This window comes from Epinephelus lanceolatus, chromosome 22, assembly GCF_041903045.1.
Source record: "Epinephelus lanceolatus isolate andai-2023 chromosome 22, ASM4190304v1, whole genome shotgun sequence".
Taxonomy (NCBI): Eukaryota; Metazoa; Chordata; class Actinopteri; order Perciformes; family Serranidae; genus Epinephelus; species Epinephelus lanceolatus.
Window position 1 is genome coordinate 26,519,482 of NC_135755.1, and position 26,702 is coordinate 26,546,183.

Below are 26,702 nucleotides of genomic sequence, written 5' to 3' on the forward strand. Positions count from 1 at the left end.
ATCAATAAGGTTTATCTATGTTTTTAAATGCAGTGGAGGAGCCTACAAGTGTTTTGTTAGCTGTCTGCTGCTGCTGCTGCTGCAGCTGCTGGAGAGAAGTAGCCTTCTGCTTCTTCTTCTTCTTCTTCTTCTTCTTCTTCTTCATCTTCTTGTGTAACCTTGTGTGTATTTGCGGTTAATACAGCATTAACGCCACCAAGTGGATTGGAAGCACATTACACCTATAATGGGCTTTTATTGGGAAAAATAGCTCAAATGCGACCCCCAGTGGTAAAATTAGGTATATAATTCGATATATCAGTTCGGTTAGATATTTGGCTTTAAATCAAACCGGTTGGAAAATTTTCAAACCGGCACAAGCCTAGTTGATCCTTTGAACATAAAATATTTTGTCTTTTGATTGTATTCAATTAGATAAAGGTCAAAAAATATTTGCAAATCACTGCATTCTGCTTTTATTTACCTTTTACACAATCTCGCAACTATTTTGTAATTGGAGCAGTAATGGCTAGAAAAAAATTAAATTCAGTCCTGGTTGCTGAAAACTACAGTACAGCAGTCTGAGGAAATCAAACAATATATTTGTGACACATGTATGAACATTAACGTCTTTAGTAAGCATGAATAGACTTTGGGATGGGTGCAGCACACAGAGTAAGAAAGATAAAGTATTGACCATTTAGATCAGATTGCATTTACATACATGCAGGTGTACAGCAGTGTGCTATCCCACTTGCACAAAGCCATAAACACAATTGCTTTGTTTAGAGAACTGATGAGCTGCAGACATGTTTGTACTTTTGAGTAGCGGTTCTCTCAGGGGATAGTGGGAAAACGAGCAGGCAGGCACAAGCAAAATACTCAACACAAACAACAAATTATTTCTCCCCTGTTCTCCAAAACACTCAACCACGAATGATGCTTCCCTTCAGATCATCTCGCACACAGATTTCAAATCTCTGTCTCCTGTTCTCCTCTCTTCATCTCATACTTAAAACACAGCAGCAAATGAGAATTTTCTGCCCTCTTCCACTCTCCACGCTTCACAAGAGCGCAAAAACAGTGAGAAGTGTCGTTTTCTGGCCCAGCTTCAATGCTGTGTGCTAATTTCTGCCAAAAAAAGAGAAAAAGTTCACCTCTCTCTTCACCACCCAAAAAACACGAACATAACTGAGTGGGTGAGACTGCGTCACATTCAGTGTAAAATGCAACAACGTCTCAATTGTCAGCACTCCTCACCCACACAAGGACCAGAATTGAATTCCTAATTACAGCTGCACAAAATATCTGACAGTAACTCTGCCTCCTCCCCGTCTTGAGGTTAAACCGATGCCGTGGAAAAAAATGGCAGACGGTGAGGTCTTGCTGACATTAAAGTCACCTATAAACACACACCTGCTTGTCTTTCCTCTCACACACACTCTGAGACAAATGTTGGGCTAATTAGACTGATAGTTTCATTGCCCACAGACATCGAAGGTGAGCTTACGTGCATGCTAAAACCCTAATAGTTAATGATGTGTGCCTATTATTTAGCTAACAACCATTCCAAGAACAGTTAGTCTCATTTGGATGACATCCAGTGTGAGACATGTTTTGTCCTTGCACATGCTAATGCTCTGGCTTTAAGCAGGCTCAAACTGTATAATCTGTAGACATTAAAAGAACAACATTCATTATAGCAGCTCAAAAAGCTTCATCGTTTTGGATCACAGACTCACATCTTCCCTTTTGCTTATACTCCTTCACAGTAGCTACCTCAGCCAAATCCAAATCATGATATAGAGGCTTGAAAATAGTGCAGAAACTTGCTGCCCAAGTGCAACATAAAGACGGCTCCAAGATTCATTGGACAAAGTCCAAAGTGTGGGTGAGACAGTGCAGCACAGTAAAGGATAAATGTTAAGTATATAAATACAGCCAAGGGCAGGTTTGTCTTACTATATCTGGACATCGGGACTGAATTAAAGAGAAACCTTTTCCACAGCAAAGTAAATCCCAATAGCCAACCAAGATCTAGGACTTCTGTAGACTCATTTGTTTGATCTTGACAAAAAAGGGCCTCTGCATAATCTGCTGCCATTATACCGTATATCTAATTACTTCAGGGTGAATAAACAAGTAAATGATCTAACTGACCCAAATGCTAACTGTGATGTAGCCCTTTAGCTTTAACTCACACAAAATTAACATTAAGATCAGTTATTACTGAAAACATTGTGTTAAAAGCAAATGAACAAGTTCAAATGTTAAACTGAAAAACATCACCAGGCAACTGACTCCCGATAAAACTAGTCTGACGGCCACATGTAGCAGGAACTGGACAAGCTATTAACAGCTGCAGCAGGTTGCTCGAGATTAACACACAGAGCTACTGCTTTCATTAATTACCTACAATGACTATGTGGGTAGTCGTTGATTTCTCTTATTGAACATTTATCAAGTCAACAGAGTCCCAGTTTAAGATTATCACTATTTCAGCCAATGCTTATGTAAAGACGGTCTGAAATGGATAGAGGGAAGGAACAAACCTGTGATGACAAAACCAACCTGGAAAAAAATATACACAGCTGTCAAAAAGAGACTGCTGACACTGGACCATTTCTACACAGCTCCACAAGATGCATCCTTTCTCTTGAAAGCAGTAAGGTAAGAACATTAAATGTTTTGGCCATCCAGCAGTCCAGCAAAAAGGAATAGTAACTAATCCGTCAAACAGCAGTAAATATGTCTTCCCTATGAATTATGCAATTGCCTGCACAGCCAGTCAGCAACAAATAGACCACTTTTCACGTGTTATGGACACAACCATCTTGGGGCAGTCAACACAACTTTGTAAATGAAATAAGATTTGTCAAATTTAATGTGTGAGGCATGTTATTTTATGTCTGTGTGGTTGGAGTCTATCATGAGATTGTGCAGCCTATGCGTTGGGAGGCTAAACCGCAGCCCATTTGGGCCCAGATTTTGCATGCCTCATAGATAGCATGTACAACTTGTTGATGGTTGACAAAGGGGGATTTATGCCTAAATGCAGGTACTCAGCCTCACTTCCTGTCATAAAACCAATGCTCACCAAGCAAAACAAAACACTCTGCAGCTCTATTTACTCCTGACTGGTGCATTCAAACCTACCCAATACAACTGCTACAAAGCAACACAGATTTCAAAGAGATGTTTAAAAAGCCAAAATTATCACATGCAGCACACGGATGAGCGAGCAAGCAATGAAGCACCCAATCAATGGTTCAATCACTGATTATGAAAACCTCACACTGCTATAGTGAGATGCATCATTAATAAAAACTAATCAGGACTGGCTGAGATACTGCGTGGTTAAATGAAATGTCAGCCATAGTCCTTTCCCTGAAACCACAAAGACAACAAAGCAAGGACATGGCAGCCAGACAATCAGAGGGCTGAGGAGAGAAACAAACAAAAGCATTTACAAATGAATATACAAAATCAGCTGTTTGAGCAGCAGATAACACATAACAGCATAACGGGCCGTTTGACAATATCTCTGATTTTCTTGTGAGCTCTGGCTTGATATCCACTCACAGCTCAAAACCCTTTTTACTGAGAGCTGAAGTAACTTCCTGCAGCCGTCAGTGTTGCCAGGCAACTTTGTTCTCGAGGACATTCTACCAGGAAATGCTGTGGCCTGCAGTGAGTTCAAAGACTGCGCTGTTTCTCTGAAAGACTCAGACGGAGGCTGCCGATAATGGAAGATGGGCGATAGGCACAGACGGCGAGATAAAGGGGGACAGAGCGCCAGCACTATGGGGCCGCCATTAAGACCAGATAAGAGTCGAGAAATAAGAGGTGTGTGTGTGTGTGTGTGTGTGTGTGTGTGTGTGTGTGTGTGTGTGTGTGTGTGTGCGCGTGCGGGTGGGGAGAATGTGTATATGCGTGAGATTGTGTGAGCACACAGAACCAAGACTGGGGACAGTATATCATTTAGTGGATCTTTCCAGTTATACAGAAAATCTTTCCGTGTGGACACCAAATGTGTTTTTAAAGAGTGGGAGACTTTTTGTCGTGTTGTCTGGTGTGTAGTTGCAGGAGAAAGCAGAGGAGAGTGTATGTGTGCAAGTGAACACACACATACACACGCACATGTGATACAATAGCAGTTTAATGTCCGGAACACCATGCCATTACATTTCAATGAGCTGCTGATTAAAATTAAAAGGCTCTAATTACACTGCAAATCGGACTGCAGACATTAAGGTGTCTGAGCACTGAAAGAGGTGGAGTCTAAATGTCTTCACAAGAATAGCAAACTATGGAAAAGTGGCCACTTGAGACAACAACATGTACCTGTTAATGTGTACCTCAGTGTAGGGAGAATAACTGTCATTTTCTATTCTATAAGGACCACAGAACGCATTAAAAATAAATGTCGCCTCGCACCGTCTCTCACACACACACACACACACACACACACACACACACACACACACACACATTAATAATAGCCAACTAAGTACCAAAGTTCAGCCTCAGCGTTGCTTAGGGAGCAGGTTTCAATACCTGCAGTGAGAGCTGGGTTCAGCTCTGAAGTGGAAGCCTCCACTGTGGGGATTGGCACAATGTGAAATGCAATCACAACACATAGCAGGGAAATGCAAGGAGAGAGGGAGGTGGAGGGGGAGGAGGAAGGAGGGGTGTCTGGAACAAGAAAAATGGGAGGATGAGGCCGGGAGAAAGTGAGACCCCTGGTGATAATCTGCAAATGCTGCAGGTTTGATCCTTCAGCTGTGTGCGTGACTCCTCATACACGTCTGTTTTAGCAGGCTGTTATACTCGTGAGGACTTATACAGTGCCAGAGCTGATCTAAGAGAGACTACTTTTACTTTTAGCACAGAGATCTCACAGAATAATCTGCTGTTTTTTGCAAATCAAACACCTAATGTTTTCTAAACTAGTCACTTGTTTATGCTAGTCTCAGTTATTGTATTTGTTAATATGACTATCATCTTCTTACTACTAATTACATCTATGATAATCTTTCTTTGATCTGCTCAAGGTAACAAGTAATTTCCACTCTTTTCCCTCCTTTCTTGTATCTAAGGGTATTTTATCATTTCCTTGAGCTTGGAACATGTTTATGTGTGTAAATTAAGAGTTGTGGTGAATGTTTTAATATTTGCAAAAAAAGATCTTGCTTTGGTCTCCATCTCATACAACTCTAGTTGCAGACTGCGCACACAGCTGGCAAGACAAGCAGAAATATGTTACTGATACAGGCAATTATGTTTAGTTTGCACATATTACATGGGGTAAGTAAACACTGAAATCTGACTTCAAATAGAGCTCGACACCGAAATCATTTACTAAATCTTAAATGCAAGGTTTGAAAACGGGTAAATATTCCTCCTGCAATCAACAACAGCAGTCAGCGCTCTCACACAGACAGCACGTTGCAGCGGTGCCTGCGTGATGGAGCTGAAACGTGTCCTTGTAGTGAGTCAATTGAGGTCCTCTCAAGAATAGTAAGCGGGCATGTGCGTGAGCGTGCATGCGTGCTGTACTTGTTGGTACCAGTCATCCACACATTGTCATTTAAGGAGCAACATCATTCTCCTGCTTCAAATGGAAATATGCAGACAAGAGCTTGTGGCTGCTGCCGCTCTTAAACACACACAAGGAGACATGGTTCATCACTTTAGGCGGACAAGCTGGGCGATGTTGTGGTTTGATTACTGCAGGAAAAAAGTCATTACTGAAGCAAGGTCACATCATGTGTCTCGCATAAAGTTTCTATCTCTCTCTCTCATATAACCATTTCTCCATCAGCATCATCAAGGTCATTTCTTTAGCAAATCACCATCCTTGTCTCCATCCTCCTCTCCCACTCTTCCCGCTTTACTTCTATCCATTTCTCAACTGGGCCATTACCTGAAAAAGCCATTACTTTGAAATCTCCTCTGAGAGATGAGGCTTGACTTTTAAGTGACGCTGTCATAGTTGAGCCAACTTTTCGGCAATACTAGAAGCCGGACCAACTGTGATATAACTGGCTTTAAAAGGCTAAATGCAAGGTGAGCTTACACTTCGCAGAGAGTTTTTGCATTTTTTACCTTAGCAGAGTGCACAATTGGTGACAATAATCATAAAATTGGTCTCGACAGATGCACTCCAAAACTGTTCAAACACTAATTTTCAGAATTGCATTAACTGTCTGCATGGTTGACATCTATTTCCACCCATTTTCAAATTGCATTTTCATTTTCACAGTTTGGCAGAGCACTAATGTCTCCCTCATTTGAATCACAGGTAGATCGAGCATTAAAATTCCTAGGGAGAATCCAGTTGTTTTGCAGACCAATTATAGACAGAAAAAATGAAGAGCACTGGGAGTTTGCTCAGACTTCCTAAATACAACCCAATGTTTGAGTGTCCTCACCAGGAAAGCTTTTTCAGTTTCAGTGAGCCATTTCTCCTCAAGTCTACCAACCTTTTTTAACAAGTGGTCAAAACTCTGTAACACTGCAAATTCAATGTGCTGACACCTGCCTTGACAACTTGGAGGAAATACTGTTTCCTAGTGAATAAGCTGCCTTAACATCATGCAGCAGCAGCATGAATATTTAACATTATTTTAATACGTGGCTATTAATTTTGTACGCTTAATGATTAAAAAGTGATTAAGTAGGGGTTCTGTCATAAAACTTTTTTTTTCCTTTCCATTCACTCAGGAGCATTTTCCCTAATGTAATGAAATGGTCTAGTTAACCTGAACCTTGGGGAAATGCCTGTGTGACATTGGAATAGAAAAAAGGGGGAAGAGACAGCAGGAATCACAAGGGCTTTGTGGCTTACTGGCATTGGCTTTGACACAAAACACAAAAATGTACCTGTTTGGCGAGGTTAACGGCATCAGCGTGAAGTCTGGCTCTCAGATGAGGGTCCAGTTGGAAAGCCGGAGCAATCTCTACAACCTTCAAAACAAGAGGATTTTATTGATGATGCCACATTGATGATGCCACAGTGACCACAGCAATGTCAGTAGAAATGCAGCAAACAGTCAAAACAACAACAACATATCTCAACTCAATGATCGACACCTACAAATCCTACATCTTGAACAGCTTTAATAATTCATTTTCACACATGGAAGCATCTGGGTAAAAAACTAAATTAAACTGTCAGTTTTATTCATTTAGTCTGACACTGAGGCTGGAAATGCAATTCTCCAAATTCTCTTGGACGATAGTGCTGCTGCACACCAGACCTCAAATGATTAGAATAATGTGCCACTGAAGGGAAATTTTAATTTAAAATGCATAGGCAATGTGTTGAGATACAGTAGTTAATTCTGAAAAGCCGTGCTACTGTATGCTCCCGTGTATACCTTTAATTCTAATGAATGTGACTTTTTTTTTGTAACTACAGACAAAATGTAGAAAATGGCCACTGAGTGCATTTGCCCATGATTCATTATGTTCAACTGGTTTGTCTGCTGTTTTGTATTGGACAGGTAATGTATAGTGGGTTAACTCAGTTTGGTTTTCTGGTAGATACAGTGTCGATGAGAGCCAAAACAATAAAGCGGCGAGTCAGGTGATAACTCTCTACTGGTTCATCATCACATCAAGTGAACCTTTTAATATTACACAGTCACTTGATCTATGTTTAAAGGTATCAAGCTTTAAAAACGCACTCCCTTGCTTTGCTATAGCAAAATGTCAGACTCCCATTTTACAAGTAGCTCTAAAAACAGACAGTCAAAGTACCACAGACTACTAATATTTAGTAAATACCATAATTTGTTTTCATTTTCCCCACAGTAGCCATTAGTTTGATACAGTATATTAGCTTCCCCAAAGCAGATGGAGTGAATCATATGAAGTGACATTCAGCCTTTCATTTGGGTGGGTGGGGTTCGCCAATGATGGAGGCTGATCTGTTTCATTCCACTGCATCAAACAAGTCAACCCATCCAACTGAAATAATTGAATCCAGTTCAAAACAATGTGACCTGTGTCTGATTTAGAAAAAATATAGCAATCACAAGAACTCAATTTAGAGTTTTATCAAATCTTTATCCCCCACCCCCTCAAAAAAAACTCTCCAAGTATGAATTGCACTTCCAAGACACAGAGCAGCTAAATATATCCTATCGTCGGTCTACCATCTCTAATCTATTTCAACAAGCGACTATTCTTGTTTCTGAGATTCAAAAAGATCTTAGATTAAGGGCAAAGGCAGATTAAGTCTCACAGAATCAAAGAGCAACAGCGCTGGCATGAACAGAGCCACTAATATGATTATCATCTATAATTTGATTAAAGGGAAAGGAAGAAAGTGATGAAAACACATGATTCAAACTGCTTTGAGGTGACAATATCTAATGAAATATTACACATGTTAATCAGCTTCCTCTGATGAAAGCATTGTTATATTGAGTGACTATTAGATGACAATTTCAATTTTCTCTCTCATGTGGTATTTAGACATTTTTGTTATTTTGATCAGGTGCTGCTGTAATACCTCATTTCTGTCCAGTCACAGGCCAAAAAATGTTGGGAAGAAAGTTCCAGCTAATGAATGACAATAAATTCAAAGCTATATACTCTTAAATAAACTGTTTTTGTTGATCCAAGTTGATTTGCTGGAGAATTATGTAGCTCCTGCTATTGCTAAGAACCCTATTCACACAGCATTAGCAGTGGCTAATTTTTATTGGTGCATAATCCTCTTACCCCCCGCTGCTCAGGACGTCTATGATACCCAGGGCCAGTGCCATAGTAATCATTTCTATAATCAGGACTATAATCATCGTATTTATTAATGTGTTGCTTAATTGGCCTGTTTTCCTAAATAAAAAGGGGAGTAAAACATTTTGGTCTTTTCAGCAGACTGCAGTGCTTGCAGGAGTGATTCCTTCTTATGACCTTTGTTTAATGCCTGCCCACGATCACCATCCACTTCATGCTAATCTATGTAATACGGCAGAAATGCCGTGAAGATAATCTTAAATAAATCCTAAGATTAAGTAAGGTTAGTTGAATTTTAAAATGGGGACTTCACCTTTTGGTGTCTCCGCTGAATGGAGCAGTCTCTCTCATAGAGGTGGATGACATTACCATATTTATCGCCTGGGGAAAGAGAAAGAGACAAAGAGAGAAGTAGGTGAGAAAATTAAATGAACAAAGAAAATTAGAGGATAATCAGGGGAATGAAGAAAAGGACTGGTTGAATCTGAGTAAAACAGAGTGAAAGGAGCTTTAATTAGTCCTAAATTTTCTGAGAGACACGTCTATTCATGGTCGGTTTAAAGCTCTGACAATCAAAGACAGCTGGCATCGAAATTCTGATAGCATAAGAAATTTAGGACCAAAATATTACTACTACTACTAATACTGCTGCTACAACCCACATCTTTAAAGGATCTAGTGTGTAGGATTTAGTGGCATCTTGTGGTGAGGTTGCAAACTGCACCCAGCTGAAACTTCTCTGTGCCAAACACGTAGGAGAACTACGGTGGCCGAGGCAAAGACGTGAGTGGCTCTATCTAGAGTCAGTGTTTAGTTTGTCTGTTCTGAGCTATTGTAGAAACAACCTGGAGACTGCATGGAACAGATATAGCAATATAATGGAGCAGATATAAACAGCTCATTCAAAGTTTCCATGGGCTGATGGCACAATCTCAAGGGATTGCTACGGCCTGCAAGGCAATGGTCATGTGACAGACGGTAGCAAACGGAGCCACAGGTAGGTTACTTTTTGATGATTTATGCTGGCTTCACCACACATACATGATGTTTTGAAAGTCATAGTTAAGAGTCTCTTCAATAGCCTATTTAAATGTCTTCACAATTTCTTTAACCATCACAGATTTTTCCCTTAAGTACTTAAATGTGTGGGGAGTCGAGCCAGAGACTGGCCAGAGAAATGTGTGATAATGAAAAAAGTACAGCCTCCACAAAATGTTGTGATTATTAGAAATGGCATTCTCAGCATTTCACAGAGAACTGCAAAACGAACGCACAGCCATGGATGAACTACACAAGATAACACTAAGGGCTGCAACTAGGGCTGGGTGATGAGGAAATCATCAAATATCACAATACTTTTGATCAAATACCTCCAAAACGACATTGCAGCAATATTGTTGGGTTGACCATTTGTGCTCTCACAAAACACTTAGAATAATCTGTTATTTTCTCAATTAATTGATTAGGTATCAAGTAGGATATGTCTATAAAACATCAGAAAAAAGTGAAACATTTTCAAGGTGAAATCCTTAAGTCTTCTTTTATATAATAGTCCAAAACCAAACATAGTCAGTTTAAAATTACAGAAAAAATATGAAGGAGCACCAAATCCTCACACTCACATTCTCACAACTTCACTGCTAAAAAATGAAGGGAACACTTAACCATCACAGTCTAACACAAAGTCCGTCAAACTACAGGAATATCAATCTGTCAATGTAGGAAGCACAAGTGATTGTGAAACAATTTCACCTGCTTTGGTGCAAATGAACGTGATAAAAGGGTGCAATGGAGAAGCAAAAGCGACAGTTGCTCTCTCCTTATCCTTCCAGACTGATTCGTCTCAAGTTCTGTGTTCTGCTAGTGTCCTTGTCACTACTGGTAGCATGAGGCAGTACCTGCAGCCCAATCAGGTTGCACTGAGCACATGAGACAGGCATGAAAGAGTCTGGAGACGCCATGGTGAACGTTATGCTGCCTGTAACAGCAATCCAGCATGACTGGTTTGCCGGTGCGTCAGTGACTGTCTGGGGAGGCATATCCTTGGAGGGTTGCACGGACCTCCATGTCATAGCCAACGGTACCCTGACTGCTGTTAGGTACCAGGATGAAAGCCTCAGAGCGACTGCCAGACCTTACGCTAGTGCAGTGGGCCCTGGGTTCCTCCTGGTGCAGGACAATGCCCAGCCTCATGTGGCTGGAGTGTGTCAGCAGTTCCTGGATGATGAAAGCATTAATGCCACTGAGTGTCCAGGAGCTCAATAATGCCCTGATCCAGGTCTGGGAGGAGATCCCCCAGGACTCCATCCACCGACTCATCAGGAGCATGTACATACGTTATCAGGAGTGCATACAGGCATGCGGGGGCCACACACACTACTGAGTCACATTATGAGTTGCTGTGATAAAATTCACACAAGCTGGATCAGCCTAGGATTTCAGTTTTTTGCTTTGATTTTTGTTGTGATTTTGAATCCAGCCCTCAGTGGGTTGATGATTTTGGTTTCCACTGACCACTGTTATGTTGTTTTGTTCTCAACAAATTATACATGTACATCAGTAAAGATTTTCAACTTGAATAATAAGATCTGATGTGTGATTTAAGTGTCCCCTTGTTTTTTTTGAGCAGTGCATCATCAGATATCATTTTGTCACATATATAACTATGATGAGTCTCATTTGTGACTTCATTTAAAAACAGAGCCAGCAGTATAGCCAAAGACTGATGAAGCCAGTTACCGACATGTCTGTGCATGCATTATTTTCCCTCTTCAAAATGTAGCCCTACTATCTACCTCACATTAATCGCACAGTCTAACATGCCTCAAAATTGATATCCTATACTTTAACACAGATTGAGACGAAGAACTTATTACACCCATCTCACACAGAATGACCTGCAAGATCGCTGTTATCGCACAGCATTTAATAGCCTAAAAGGAATTTAGGATGAAGGAAAGTTAAGAGAAAACGCAAAGGCAGAAGAGACAAAATGAGACAGCGGGAGGTTGGGAATGAAACAAGAGAAAAAGGAGTAGGGTAAAAGGGAGAAAAAGAGAAGATTAAAGGGGTGAAACTGGAAAACATTAAATTGAAAGTGAAGGAGGGAAGTATGAAAAGAGGAAAGGCAAAAAAAGAAGGGCTGGCAAAGACATGGCTTTGAACAGGTAATTCAGAGAATTCACAAAATCCCTTACATGCCCTAAAGACAGTAATTAATCACAGTGACCACACACACACACACAGAACAACAATGAGGTAAATGCTGAAACATGAAGAGACGTAAACACACAAACACATCAGCCCAAAACCATGGACAGATGTATGCCTGAAAACATAAGCACTTACAGTAAAGTACATCCGAACATGCATGCACAAATACGCACTCACATGTACTGTACAGTATATGGTCAAAGTGCAGATGCACTTCCTGTAAGTGTCGGTGTTGTGTTTCTGTTCTCTAATATTGAGTGGTAGCAGAGTTATGTTCACTATTACGAGAAGAAATAATGGCTGGAGAATCCTCTGCTGGCTAATAAAGCTCATTCACTCTCATTGTTCATCTGTTTCTCTTCCTCCCTTTGCGCTATCATTGAAGTCAAGGACTTGTATGCATCTTGCTTTCTTAATGAACTTAGATCAATTCACATAAACAAAAAAACGGACGAGTAGTTAAATGCAAACACAAAGGAAGTCATAAATGCACTTACCGAGGATCTGTACTTCAATGTGTCTTGGCTTTTCAATAAACTTCTCAACAAACAGGGCTCCGTTCCCAAAAGCCGTCAGGGCTTCAGAGTAGGCCCGCTGGTAATTCTCCTCAAGTTCCTGACAAACACAAGAAAAATCCATACATGTCTGAGTTAGTGCTACTATTTAAGAAGAAAGTGAGTCATTGTAAAGGTTTTGTAAGGTTTTCACAGTATTTTTCAAGGTCCTTTGATCTCTGCATCAGGTCACTTGATTTTGTATAACTTTTATTTCCCGTTCCTTTTCCCTCCCCTGTCATTCACATGTGATGTTTTGCAGTTTTCTTCATGTATTTTTCTTTCTTTTGACACAAATGTTTACAGCCCCTTAGGGACTGAGACTGTACACAACATCTCTGGGAAGAGGCTGAGGGAGGTCACATCGGAGCATGCTGGAGGTCATGCCACAATCTGTGTTTGTCAGGCTGTGACATCCGGCCAGCCCATCCAGACCATCCACTCTCCTCTATGGGGAAAGACTGAGTCACCATCCTGCCCCTTTCCCTGCGCCTCAGTGGAGGATACCCAAGCCTATTCTCATCTGTCATCTTGTAGCCTTGAGAAAAGATGCTCTGGGAGGCAGAACAAGCTTCTAAGAAAAAAAAAAAATGTAAAACTGGCATGAAAGGAAAGGGTGAATTTCACAGATTGACCAGAAAAAAAATACATTTCAGTGCCTGGACTGTCCTACATCCGACCAGACCAGATGAAGGATACCAATAAGAGGATTTAGTGTTATCAGGGTAAGTTAGTTGGCTTCATTTTGCCAAGTTAAAAATCCAGCACAGAAGGCCTCCAAATGATTCAACTTAAAACACACAGATGGAAGGCTTAAACGTACAGTGTGCAATTATCATTGTGTATAATAATTACACCAACACAGGAAGAGTGCTCCAACAGGGCTATATAGATGTTTAACCTCCCTGTTTCTGTTCTATTGTCTGGATTTATAATTGAACATGTTTGCAAAGTGCAAACCTAAAACATCACAGTTACATTAATTATATAAGTCCCTGACAAAGTTCATATTGGGGATATAAATCTGCAACTATTTCAATGACTGATTAATCGTTTGAGTCATTTGAGCAAAAATGTTAAATGTGCTGCCTCAAACTTGTCGAAATTTAGGATTTTCAGTTTTTATTTCATTTTTAGTTTTTGTGAAAAACCTTGAATTTTGGACTGCTGGAAGGAGAATAAAGAATTTAGAAATGTCACCTTGGACTGTGGCAGACTATGGTGGGCATCTAGTGCCATTTTCTAACTTTTCATAGACAAAATGATTAATAATCAAGAGAGTAATTGGCAGATTAATGAATAATGAAAATATTCCATATCTGTCTTCAAGACCCAATAAATCACTGCAAAATATAACTTTCTTAGGATGAGCTCATAATTCTTAGAAATGTGTCTAGGATTGTCAGTTTATGGTCAGAATAAAATGGCTCCTACAATTGTTATAACTGAAATAAACCTACCAGATAATGAAATGGCCATTTGTAAAAACATAAGAAGCCACTGAAAAGAATACTTACAACTGGCACTGAATTATAAGTGTTGGGAAAAGAGTTTAATGACACACCTAGCAACATTGCCAATTTATTGATGCACCTCCATTTTTGTGAATGACAGAAAAGACTTTTGAAAGACTCAAAGTTAGCAGAACTCCATTTGTACTCCTTTCACATCAGTTCAGTCCGTCTGTCAGCTCTGGCCACTGGAGCTTTGATACGTGCCGCTCTCTTTTTCTCTTACTCTTTGGGAAAGCACGTCACGTCAAACTCTGAGCAAAAATCTGGCACTTTAATTCTGCCTTGCTTATCAGTAAACATACACATCTCATCCTACAATATGTTGAGGATAGTTAGGCTCACTCTGTTATTTCAGCATACAAATGACCCACGAGCTGGCCTTAATGGAATTTAAAGGCAACCTACGCGTTGTTGTTTGAGGTCCCAACAGTGCAGAGAAACCTCTTTACAATTTCCTCACATCATATCAGCTGGAGCTGCTCAGGCCCCTGTGACTAAACTGAATAACTAGAAATGTCAACAACTAATTAATTAGACCGGGGTACAACTCCGAAAAGGTCATACTTTACAATGGATTGCTGACTTGTGAGGCTCAATGGCTACAGTACAACACAGCACTGCTATTCCATGCGTAGATCAGTATATAACAGTAAAATACTGCTGTGGCTGACACTGAGCAGTCACTCCAAATGTGACATGTTTCTCTGGATCAAAGGTTTAGTAATGTCACAGCCAACAGGGCCACACCCAGCTAATAAAAGGGAATTAATAACTGAAGTAGAGCTGCAATGATTAATCAATTCTCGTCGTCACAAATCCGGCAGCACAGAGGATCTATACAATCAGCACAGTTTCAAGGTAGACACCCAAGATCAGTCTCACCAATTCAGTATCTAACCAAATGTCTCCTCTTCTGTTCCTAAACATGATGTTGAATAATGAGTCATAATCAGCGAATGAATTATTGAGTAATGGCCAAAAATACATCTTGTGAGGTCATAGTGACCTTTGACCTTCAACCACCAAACTGATTAGTTCATCATTCAGTCCAAGTGGATGTTTGTGCAAAATTTGAAGAAATTCCCTCAAGAAGTTCTTGAGATATTGCATTCACATGAATGGGACCAATGGACGGAAAACCAACAACATAATGCCTTCAGCCACAGCTATCACAGACGTGGAGGTATAAAAAGGTCATAATTCTCTGATTCCAGCTTCTTAAATACAAATATTTTCTGGTTTCTTTTCTCCTGTCTAACAGTTAACCTAGTATTTCTGTGTTGTGGACAAAACAAGAAATTTGAGGACATCATCTTAGGATTTGGGGAACACTGATGAACATTTACTATTTTCTGACATTTTATAGATCAAACTACTAACTACTTCATTTATCAAGAAAGAAAACATTTTCAACAAATTTAATCAACAATAAAACTAATCATTAGTTGCAGCCCTAAAATAAAGCACCTTAATTTGCACTTTGCATATACTTAAAGCATACATCTGAGTAGCGGGAGTATAACCATTTCAAAATGGATGTGGTTTGTTTAGTAGGAACAAAGTTGGAGATATTTGCATAACCTTATTCATTGTGACTTAGATATTCTTTGTTTTTGTTTTTTTTTTTATAGAGTCCAAGTGCAGAAATAAAGAACAGTAAATGCTACCAGCAATGGAGGATGAGGAGGTGGTAATGCTCTGTGCAGCTCTGATTCACCACTGATCTGTGCCCTCTTCTGTCTCATTGGACAACAACCAGCTGTTTGCTGCTGAAAAAGTTTGACATGGTCAAACTTCTGAGGCCAACACAGTGAAAAGTTGCACGCATTTGCATGGGCAGCAACCACACACACACACACTCTCTCCAGTGCCCCCACAACTGCTGGCACGAGAAGCAAAGCTGCCACCAGGCCTCCACTAAAATAAACAGGGGTGACAACTTGCCACATTCTGGTGTCTATGGGCCTACGGGTCTTCGTTTTCCCTTTGAGACACATACTTTGGATAAAATCATCCACTCAAGGACATTAAACCCCTTCTTATATATTGATGTTCTGTGGACACTTTGTTTCTGCTGGTTTTATTTTACTATTAATAATGTGCAATATGTTGTAATAAAAAAAATCATAATTACCCTACCACTGAACCGTGGCAGGTGAAACAGTATTATTGGACCTGCTTGGCCCAGTTTCCAATAACAATCAGTAGAGGCTGAGTGTGTTTTTCTTGGAGGTTAAAACTCTACAACCATTCTGAATTTTTCACAACCATCTCCCAAAACACCACTTACAGCGAGCAAGCAGCTGTTGGCTGTCCAACAGCTCTATGAATATGTTTTGAGTGACTGGACTTATCTAACAGTCTGTAACTATATATTAACACACAGCATACTCAACAGAGATGAGACAAACAACAGAAGCTTTATATGCACACCATTACCACACTTGGAAAACTCTGAAAATAGGATTGGGCAATATATTCATATCAAATCAATATTGTTATGAGATCTGTTATCCTCTTGGATTTTGAATATTGTAATATCATAAGTGTCCTCTCCTGGTTTTAAAGGCTGCATTACAGTAAAGTGATGACATTTTTTTAAACTTACCAGACTTTTCTGCTGTTCTATTATTTGCCTGTATCATCTATAATGTAGCCCCTTAAACAGTCTGCTTTTTAGTTTTCTAGTCTTTATATAGTACATTTCTTGTAACATTATAAAGCTTGAATACGTATAAAGAAAAAGACAAAGTATGCTTTTATCCACCAGGTTCCTGTCTGAAGTAAATGCTGGCAGAAATGTAGGGCAAGCCTGCAATCTAGAGGTGACGGGTTGCATACACTTCAACAGCTGACACAGGTGACTCGGTTATAAAGTCATCATTTCTATGACAGACTTTAATTCGTAACCAGGCATTTTATAACCAAGACGATCAACTACATACACAAACTAGAACAGGCAAAAGAAGAGTCACTGGGAAGAAAAAAACATGTTGATCAACTAGAATCCTATTAGTATCATTTAACAGCAAAATAAAATTGTTTCCTAGATTAGCTACACAGTAACATGCACAAAATGTCCAGGTTTGGCCTAAATCACAGTCCTGTGCAGTCATTACTGGGACAGCTATTGTGACAGCCTATCATTCCTGTCTGGGTGATGGCACCCTTACGTAGCTGCAAGGAGGGAGATGAGGAGAAGGTGGCAGATTGGTAGTATTGGTAACATTTTTCCTGCCTACGCCTTCCCATTTCCTGACACTTTTGTAGAGCTATGTATTTTGTATGTTATGGTATTCTACCATAAAGAGATTACTCACATTGGAAACGTAGCACACAAGTAAGATGTATTAGATTGGTTATATGATCATCTGTACATTAAGATGCATATTTCAAAAGTGGCCCCGTGGACAGCTACAATATTGAAAGACATTATTTCCTTTATGCTCTCGGCTAATGCAGTAAAATGAGCCACCAACACACAGAAATCACTCTGGCCTTGCTTAGTGACAGAAACAATTTCAAAGTACACACACAACAACACACGGGGTGATTGGCGGCCAGAGAGATAAATGATCAGGCTGTAATTTCAAAGAAATTTCACCTTCATTCATAACAAACAGAAAATTAATGAATATGAAAAACATGAGGAGAGCTGGCAATCAAGTTGGGTTTGTTTCGTTGTTGCTGGGCGCGCCTCAGGACAAGATTAATGTTTTTAATGCAAGCTATTAAATAACATCTTTCACAGAAGTAATAATGTACAGCAGCACCTGATTGGCTCACCTCATACTCTCTGACCACCCTCATGCCGCGACCTCCTCCTCCGTAGGCTGCTTTGAAGATGATGGGGAACCCGTAAGTTTGGGCGAACGCCTGCGCCTGCTGTAGGCTGGCAATGGGGGAATCTGTTCCTGGGACCACAGGTACACCTTGACAAAGGTGGGTAGAGCAAAAGGAAATTTAAGTGAAAAACATTGTACTTTAAAGATTCTGACTGCTGTACTTTACAGCAATAAATGTTAAGTGCATCAATATAGAGAAAGTTATATATCATATATCATGTGAGACCACCACAGAGAAGACAGCAGAATGCCAGCATAGGGCTTAATAAATAGAGCCTTATTTCTCACAGTTTCTTGTAGTTGCAGATGAAACAAGTTGAAGGCTGAAAAATGTGCTCTAAAAATGTTCATCCCCACAGACAAAATTAATGCTTGGCGGGTGCCATACTAAAGGTTATCGAAGACACTGAGGTGATTATGACAATATTCAAAAACACTGTATACAAAAACGAACGGTAAAGTCCTGACAGGAAGCAAACAGACATGAAGTTTGTAAAACGGAAACAAGTCACACCACATTGTGCAAATGGAGAATTATTTGGTAAAACAAAAATACTACACATATTATAGCAGGCGTTCTCCTTTCTCTGAATCTACTCTTCCTGACATCATTCATCCCGTATTTGCCACTCGTTCACTTCCATACCTGCACTGATGGCCAGGGCACGAGCCTCCACCTTGTCTCCCATCTTGCGGACTGTTTCTGGGGTTGGTCCTACAAACATCACTCCTGCGTCTGCGCAGGCCTGGGCAAAGTCTGACCGTTCAGAGAGAAAACCATAGCCTGGATGGATAGCATCCACATTGTTGTCCTATGAAATGAGAGAGGGATATATGGAGAATAAGTTCTTCACATTCATTATATGTCTGTGCTTGGTACCTGTTGGCTTTCATGCTTTGAACGAACAAACAAAAAAACTAACTAGCTAATTAAGCTTAGAAAGAAATGAGTCTACAATCATTTACAGTACCAACCACCTAAACACATTTTTTCATTCTCATTTAATTCCAGGTTTGTCCGAAAACATTTGCCAGTGGAACCCAGAGAAAGGAAACCTAGCCCAGCTTAGCAACAGGAGCTCTGTTAAATACAGAGCCACCGCAGGGCTCCAGTTAACACTTGGCTGAATATTGGTGAGGGAAATAACAAGTCATCACACACACTAACCTGCATGTTTTACCACACACTGTCTGCTGGCCAGTGAAAAGGATGTATGTCGCACTTACGGCAAAGGGACTGTGAGCTAATGACACACTTTATTCTCATTCGAGCTTATTCGCAATCGCCTTAATCATCATCTACTCAATGAACACCAGCAGGAAACTGAGCAAGTAGACAGGCACGCATAATTTGAGGGTCAGGGGGAAGGTACTGAGAGGAACACACACACACACACACGGAGGCAGACAGATACAGTAGCTGCCGAGCTTGACAGATAGAGCCATCTCTGGATCAGTATGTGCCATCTGCTCTTGGATACGAGGCGGACTATAATTATGGGCTGTCCCGTTGTTAAGGGAGCTGTTACTGGCAGGCCGGAGGAGGCATGGAGCCACACACACATAAAATGCAGCAAGTGCATGCACATGAGCAGGTACACCCACTCGCCCACACAGACGTGAATGAGAAGAGACACAGACAGTAGATGAAGATTCACACACACAGGCTAACATAACACGCCGGCATGACACACATTCATACAAGTAAGATCATACACTCGTGCTTTTCGCAGTTGCAAGCAGACACACATTTTCACATATGACGCCACACACAGACGGTACTGGGACGGAGACGGATGGTTATTTTGGTCACACAGTAACAAGAGTGATACACAGTGTGAAGAAGAGGTACACATACACTCAATGTGAAAGAGCGAGAGCAGGAGGGAAAGAACACACACACACTCCTTTGCTAGCATGGGGTGGCTGGGCTCCCAGATAGGCAGAAGGATTTTGAGAAATGAGTTGGATGGCAGAGGCTCCCCGCTTTGGCTGGCTGACCACATGCCCACGCAGAAAATTTTAAACCGTGAGAGATTGATCAGAGAAATGCTAATGAACAACTGGCAGCACATCCTAGAGGAGGGAGGGAGGGAGGGAGGAATGGAAAGGAGGTAACAAGGAACAGATCTCATCTAACACAGTGCTAAGTGTCAGAGGGAAGAGAAAGAGAGCAAGAGAGATAGTAATAAGGAGGGAAATGGTAAAGGGAAGCAGCAACAAGGAACAAGAGGAGGCAGGAAACATTGGGCAAAGGGAGTGAAAAAGGAAAGGAAGAGATGGGGGGGAGGGGCAGGTGTTTAAAGGATGGACGGAGAGCAGTTGTTTCCTTTTCCTTCCTTCTAATCAAGCTAAATATAGGGTGAACACAAGGGAATAAAAGGTAATTGTCTGTAGCATTACTGCCTAATTTTATGCCATTAAAATCCATAAAGTTCCGCTGTTTCAGTGACAGCTTCCAACTTCAGGAACTCAGCAGGGTTTTTCCATGAAGATCAAAAGTAAGGTAAACCATTAGAGGATATTTTTCAACAACCTAAAAACCTAAGCAAAGAAAAAAAATCTAGCAGAACACATCAGGGGAACACAGTTGCAGTAACGTTCCCTAAAACTACACACTGTCATTTTTGCTTTTTTTCCATTCTGCAGCGGTTAAATAATGAGATCCAACATGGTGATAAGCGAGCTTTAGAGGTGGTGGTAGGCATAGTTTTTCATTTTGAACAGAGCCAGGCAAGCCGGTTTCTCAGATTCTAGTCATTTATCCTGGCTCAAACATGTAAAGCACTTTGTAACTTTGTTTTAAAAAAGTAATGTGTAAATAAAGATAATTTTCATCATATTAATTATTACAGTGCTAAGCTAAGTTAATGGCCTACCGACTCCAGCTCTACACTTCATACACAGATAAAAGATTGATAATCCTCTCATTTCACACCCAGAAAGAAAGCAAATAAGCAAAATGTTGAGCTTTTCCTTTAATGGTAATTCAAGACACTACTTCAAAGTAAAAGCCTTTAAACAGAGAGAAAAGGGATTGCTTACATCAGCTTAGTTATGTTTTAACATTGAGAGACACTATTTGTACCACTTCTCAGTGTAAGACAGAGCTGATGTATGACGACACACTGCAAGTTTCTCTCTTGAATGTTTACTATGTACAGTGCCCTCCAAAAGTATTGGAACAGTGAGTCCAATTCGTTTACTTTTGTTGTAGACTGAAAACATTTGGGTTTGACATCAAAAGATGAATATGAGACAAGAGATCAACATTTCAGCTTTTATTTCCAGATATTTACATCTGGATCTGATACACAACTTAGAAGATAGCATTATTTGTAATGGAACACAAAATTTTTAGATGAGCAAAAGTATTGGAACATATAAACTTAAAATAGATTAAAGTGAATGAGACTTAATATTTAGTTGCAAATCCTTTGCTTTCAATAACTGCATCAAGCCTGTGACCCATTGACATCACCAAACTTTTGCATTCTTCTTTTGTGATGCTTTTCCAGGCTTTCACCGCAGCCTCTTTCAGTTGTTGTTTGTTTTGGGGGGTTACTCCCTTCAGTCTCCTCTTCAGCAGGTAAAATGCATGCTCTATTGGGTTTAAGTCTGGAGACTGACTTGGCCAGTCTAAAACCTTCCACTTCTTGCCCCTGATGAACTCCTTTGTTGTTTTGGCAGTGTGTTTTGGGTCGTTATCTTGCTGCATGATGAAGGATCTCCCAATCAGTTTGGTTGCATCTTTCTTTAAATTAACAGATGTTTCAAAAGATGTAACAAATGTTTCTGTAGACTTCTGAGTTCATTTTCCTGCTGCCATCATGTGTTACATCATCAATGAAGATGAAAGAGCCCGTCCCAGAAGAAGCCATGCAAGCCCAAGCCATGACATTCCCTCCACCGTGTTTCACAGATGAGCTTGTATGTTTGGGATCATGAGCAGATCCTTTCTTTCTCCAAACTTTCGCCTTTCCATCACTTTGGAAAACGTTAATCTTTGTCTCATCAGTCCATAAAACTTTTTCCCAGAATTTTTGAGGTTCATCTCTGTACCTTTTGGCAAATTCCAGCCTGGCCTTCCTATTCTTCTTGCTAATGAGTGGTTTGCATCATCTGGTGTAGCGTCTGTACTTTTGTTCATGAAGTCTTCTGCGAACAGTAGATTGTGATACCTTCACTCCTGCCCTCTGGAGGTTGTTGCTGATGTCACTAACAGTTGTTTTAGGGTCTTTCTTTACAGCTCTCACAATGTTTCTGTCATCAACTGCTGATGTTTTCCTTGGTCTACCTGTTCGACGTCTGTTGCTTAGTACACCAGTGGTTTCTTTCTTCTTCAGGACATTCCAAATGGTCGTACTGGCTATGGCCAATGTTTGTACAATGGCTCTGATTGATTGTCCATCTTCTCTCAGATTCACAATTGCTTCTTTTTCACCCATAGACAGCTCTCTGGTTTTCATGTTGGTTCCACCTCTAAATGCAGTCTGCACAGGCAAAACCTATCGTACCCAATCTGAAACTGAGCTCAGACATTCAGTGCTATTTATTGTTTGAATAATCAATGTAATTGGGAGACACCTGGGCAACAAAACACACCTGTCAGTCACATGTTCCAATACTTTTGCTCTCATGAAAAATGGGTGGGTTCAAACAAAAGGTGCTATCTTCTAAGTTGTGTATCAGATCCAGATGTAAATACCTGGAAATGAAAGCTGAAATGTTGATCTCTTGTCCCATATTCATCTTTTGATGTCAAACCCAAATATTTTCAGTCTACAACAAAAATAAAGGAATTGGCCTCACTGTTCCAATACTTTTGGAGGGCACTGTATATGTTGTCCTGAGAGCAGCTGAGGCGAATTTTTATTAGATGGAAATGCACAGGATTAGATGAGATTTTAAAAAGGCCTAATATAACAATTTAGTACTGCACTTTTAAAAACTGCAAATGACATTCAAAAATACATATTTTTAGCTGTTAGTATGAGTCCAGCTCCTACACTTTCCCTTAATGTAATTCACAAATGTCTTTTTTTTTGAGATCTTCCATGGCCATGTCTTTGAAAGTCGCCACCCCCAGTTTTTAAAGCTGGCTGTCCGATAACAATTTGCGATCTTCAAAGCCCGAGCTGAGAAAACCTTAATGACATCACTTGGGATATTTTTTCAGACTTTAGAAAGCTCCTCCAGGGCCACAGAGGTCATTAAGCATTAAAGCTACTCTCACAGGCTGAGTACTGTAGCGGTAACCATGATGAAACTTTAGTTGTAAATGTAAAATCACAGATGTTTTCCTTTAAACAAGTGAATCGGTTTACTGGTAAAGCAAGCAGCGTTATTCTTTAGTGGGAAAACCACTTTCTTAATACCGTCATTTACCAACAGTTACCTTGGCTACTTTGATGATGTCAGGAATGTCCAGGTATGCTGCAACAGGTGCGAGGCCTTTGCCAACCAGGTAAGCCTCATCTGCCTTCTGCCTGTAAAGACAAGGGCAAAGGATTTAATATCGGTAACCGCATTTATATGCACAACACATTCCAGTTTTTTCCCTTATTCCGAAAAAGACAATATTCCTACTAATATTCCCATTTACATGCAGCTATGGCTACTCAAATTCACGTCCTCAGATGTCGTTCATCATATTATAATATGGAAAAGTGTTAAGTCAAAGCCATTTTGCTTCTTCGCATCAAAGTTGGACTTTTTCCACAGTTTTCCCATCAGTTGTGGACTAGCTGGACCGTGTGATCCCAGCCTCCCTCTTTCACTTCTTCAACCACCTTCTCAAAAAGGTCAGTGTTGCAATATTTGTGCATATCCAAAAGCATCCAAGTCTTTCATAATGTTTAAAAGTAGGTGTGTATCTCCTTCCAACCAAAAATGTGGCCTTTTCTTTTGGGCATGTGTACAACGCACAGAGCCAACTGTATACAGGCAAGAAGCTGTGTGTCACAAACTGCAGTAAAAACCCCTATTAAGATGCATACTCTGAATGCACTGTAAACATGTCCAAAGAATGTTCCTAAAACCTAAATATAGCGGCATAACCCACGTGTCTTAATTGAAAAATGCTTCATTTGGAAAATGGCCTAATTTGGAAAATCCAAACAGAATATGCTGTTTACATGACCTGAATCAAATTTAGAATATTGTCATGTTCACAATATCAATTTGCATGTAAATGCAGTCAGTGTGATGGCAGAGGGACAGCAGAAGCAAAGAAAACACAAAGATGTGCACCAGCTCTCAAGTACACAAACACTATGACCTCATGACAGAATATCCAAGCTCAGTAGGCACCAGTAGTTTGTGTTTTAATCACTCAGATTAGTCCTCCTATCTTTTTAGGTTTATGTTATATATAGACAATGATGGAGGAGGTAGTACATGCATATAACAAGATTTATTAGTTACTGAAAGACATTTTAAAAGAAAGAGACAAGTCAGAGTGGAATAGAAGAAGCTGTCAGTGAGGCAGATTAGGATGTTTGTGTATGTAAACTAAGCAGCTTGATTACCTGAATGTTTGGAATGTCAATACAATTATACTTATGTCTCTACTTAATACCAGGCGCAAAACAAAGAACTGGCCCAAAGCACTGGAGAGGAGAGAAATGCTCCCGAGCCTCCTTTAATTGCTGTTGGCTCTAATCAACTGTTAGCATTTCATGGTCGATATCCAACAGTGGCAGCCCAGCAGTTTACTTAGACATCTGTCGGTTACGCTTTCTGTGTTTAAACCTGTGTGGACCCATTCAGCTCCAGTGTAGTAGAACTCAGTACCTGTGCATTTGTCCAGTGTCTTGCTCAGAGTAGATAGCCACAGTTCGAATCCCCAGCTCTGTGCAGGCTCGGAACACACGGATGGCGATTTCACCTGGAAGAAAAGTGGGGGACATTTGTGATGAATGGATGGTGCAGGAGATGGTTATTTAATTGATTTATCATCCATAATGTCCACGATTTGCCCACCAGTTTCCTTCTTTCCCTTCTGCAATGTTGCTCCTCCTCTTCTTCACTTTAACTCTGCTTATTCTTGAAAATATTTTTATCCACAATTTAGCAGATTGTGTGTACAGGGAGGTTAGGGTTCTCAGTCTTTCATCATCTATTTTTCATAAACACACTTTTTATATTATTTTATCAACATCCTGTAGCATTGGCCCTATTTTGCGACAAATGCCTCCGCTGAGAGAATAAAATAAACTTTGAATTTTTTATGCCATACATGAGATGTGAAAACAAGACATCTGGTGTGCTTCATCACACTGTGCAAAATATCAAGACACTGCAATAAGTCTACTGTTTTTTTTTTGTTTGTTTGTTTTAGTCTGGAGAACACAGGGTGTAAAATCTCTACTTTAGACAACGAAAACACTGCCTGCCTTTTATCTTGCTGTCACTGGAGCCAAATACTTGTTTTTCAAGCAACACACACTTTGGGAGAGAAAAAAGTTTAGTCACTGAAAACTAGTAAGATGTGTTCTTCTTGCTTGAAAGGGAGGACAGCGCTCAAACATTTGAGGAGCTTTAAAAGAGAGAGAAAGCGAGCAATAAAGAAAGTGAATTCTGGAGAAGGTCAACAGAAGGAAAATGAAAAGAGTGAAAACATGAGAGGACAGAGAGACAGACAGATGAAATGTAATGGATTTAAGGTGAGAAATTTAAAGAATAAAAGGTCAGGGAATACACAAAGTTTAGAGAAGAACAATGCCAAAAGAGAAAAAGGGACAAAAGAGGTTTTAAAGAATGTAGGTACCAAAACACACACAGTTTGGCAAGTTCAACAACATGACAAATCAGTGGAAAGGAGACAAGAAAAGCAGTGGAGGGGAAAAAAGAGGGAAATGAAATAAGGAATGCAGAAAAGGATAGAGAAAAGGAGCAAAAGGAAGACAGGAAGGGGCTCAGAGGAAAATCACAACTGACAAGTGCTGAAAAAGACAGGGAGTGCAAAGGGAAGGAGAAGAGACGAGGAGAAAAGAGAGGACGCAAGAGGGGAGGAGGAGAGCAGATAGAAAAGGAAAGGAAAGGAGAATATTAGTGAAAGAGCAGAGAAGCAATGGCAGAGAGGAGATGTGCTTGGTGAGGTGGAATCTGGGCTGATATGATGTGATGGTCCAGTCTCTCTTTTCATCACACACACACACACACACACACACACACACACACGCTGAAGCCCAGCACGGTCCAGTGCGCTCCAGTGTGATGAATGTGATCTAATGTGGTGTTGATATCGCGTCACGCCGATGTGACGGAGAGAGATTGACGGAAAGCCCTGCTGTGTGTGATGAGTGTGTGTGTGTGTGTGTGTGTGTGTGTGTGGGTGTTTGTGCACTTGTGGCAGAGACCATAATCTATTTGAATCAAATTGATGGATTAAAGCAGTTAAATAGAGCCTTTATTGGAGGGTAGACACGGATGTATGCATGCATATGTATGCGTAATGCAGACTTATGTGCAGCAGGAGGCCCACAAAGTACCACATGTGATCAGAGTTGGCACCGTATTGGAAACCTACGCAACAATCCATCTAAAATAATGAAACCCTGAACCAAATCAAGCACTTTAAATGTGTCCACAGGAATGAATATAATGGGAGGCTCTAAAAAGCAATTAGAATAAAATGCATGAACACATTTATTTGTCACTCAAATCCTGTGCGTCACCTGACATTGAGTCATTTTAATTGCACACTGACGGCCTCTCTGGACAGCATTAGCATTAATAGGAGGGGTCCGGTGATTACAAGTATTACCAGAGCACATCAGTCATGTTTATGCTCCGTGAAACGACCATACTGGCAACTGCTTAATATTTCGAAAACTCTGGGCTTC

At 40.4% G+C, this 26,702-nt stretch overlaps 1 protein-coding gene across 1 annotated transcript in view; it reads right to left on the reverse strand.

The window, feature by feature from the left end:
• pcxb (pyruvate carboxylase b) overlaps positions 1–26,702 on the reverse strand; it is a 359,457-nt gene that overhangs the window by 316,923 nt on the left and 15,832 nt on the right. The window contains exons 3-9 of the mRNA XM_033609134.2: positions 24,649–24,742; positions 23,252–23,342; positions 18,500–18,665; positions 17,795–17,940; positions 12,438–12,555; positions 9,041–9,108; positions 6,865–6,948 (exon numbers count right to left, since the gene is read on the reverse strand). Coding sequence (XP_033465025.1) covers positions 6,865–6,948; positions 9,041–9,108; positions 12,438–12,555; positions 17,795–17,940; positions 18,500–18,665; positions 23,252–23,342; positions 24,649–24,742 — 767 coding nt within the window. The remainder of the gene's footprint in view (positions 1–6,864; positions 6,949–9,040; positions 9,109–12,437; positions 12,556–17,794; positions 17,941–18,499; positions 18,666–23,251; positions 23,343–24,648; positions 24,743–26,702) is intronic.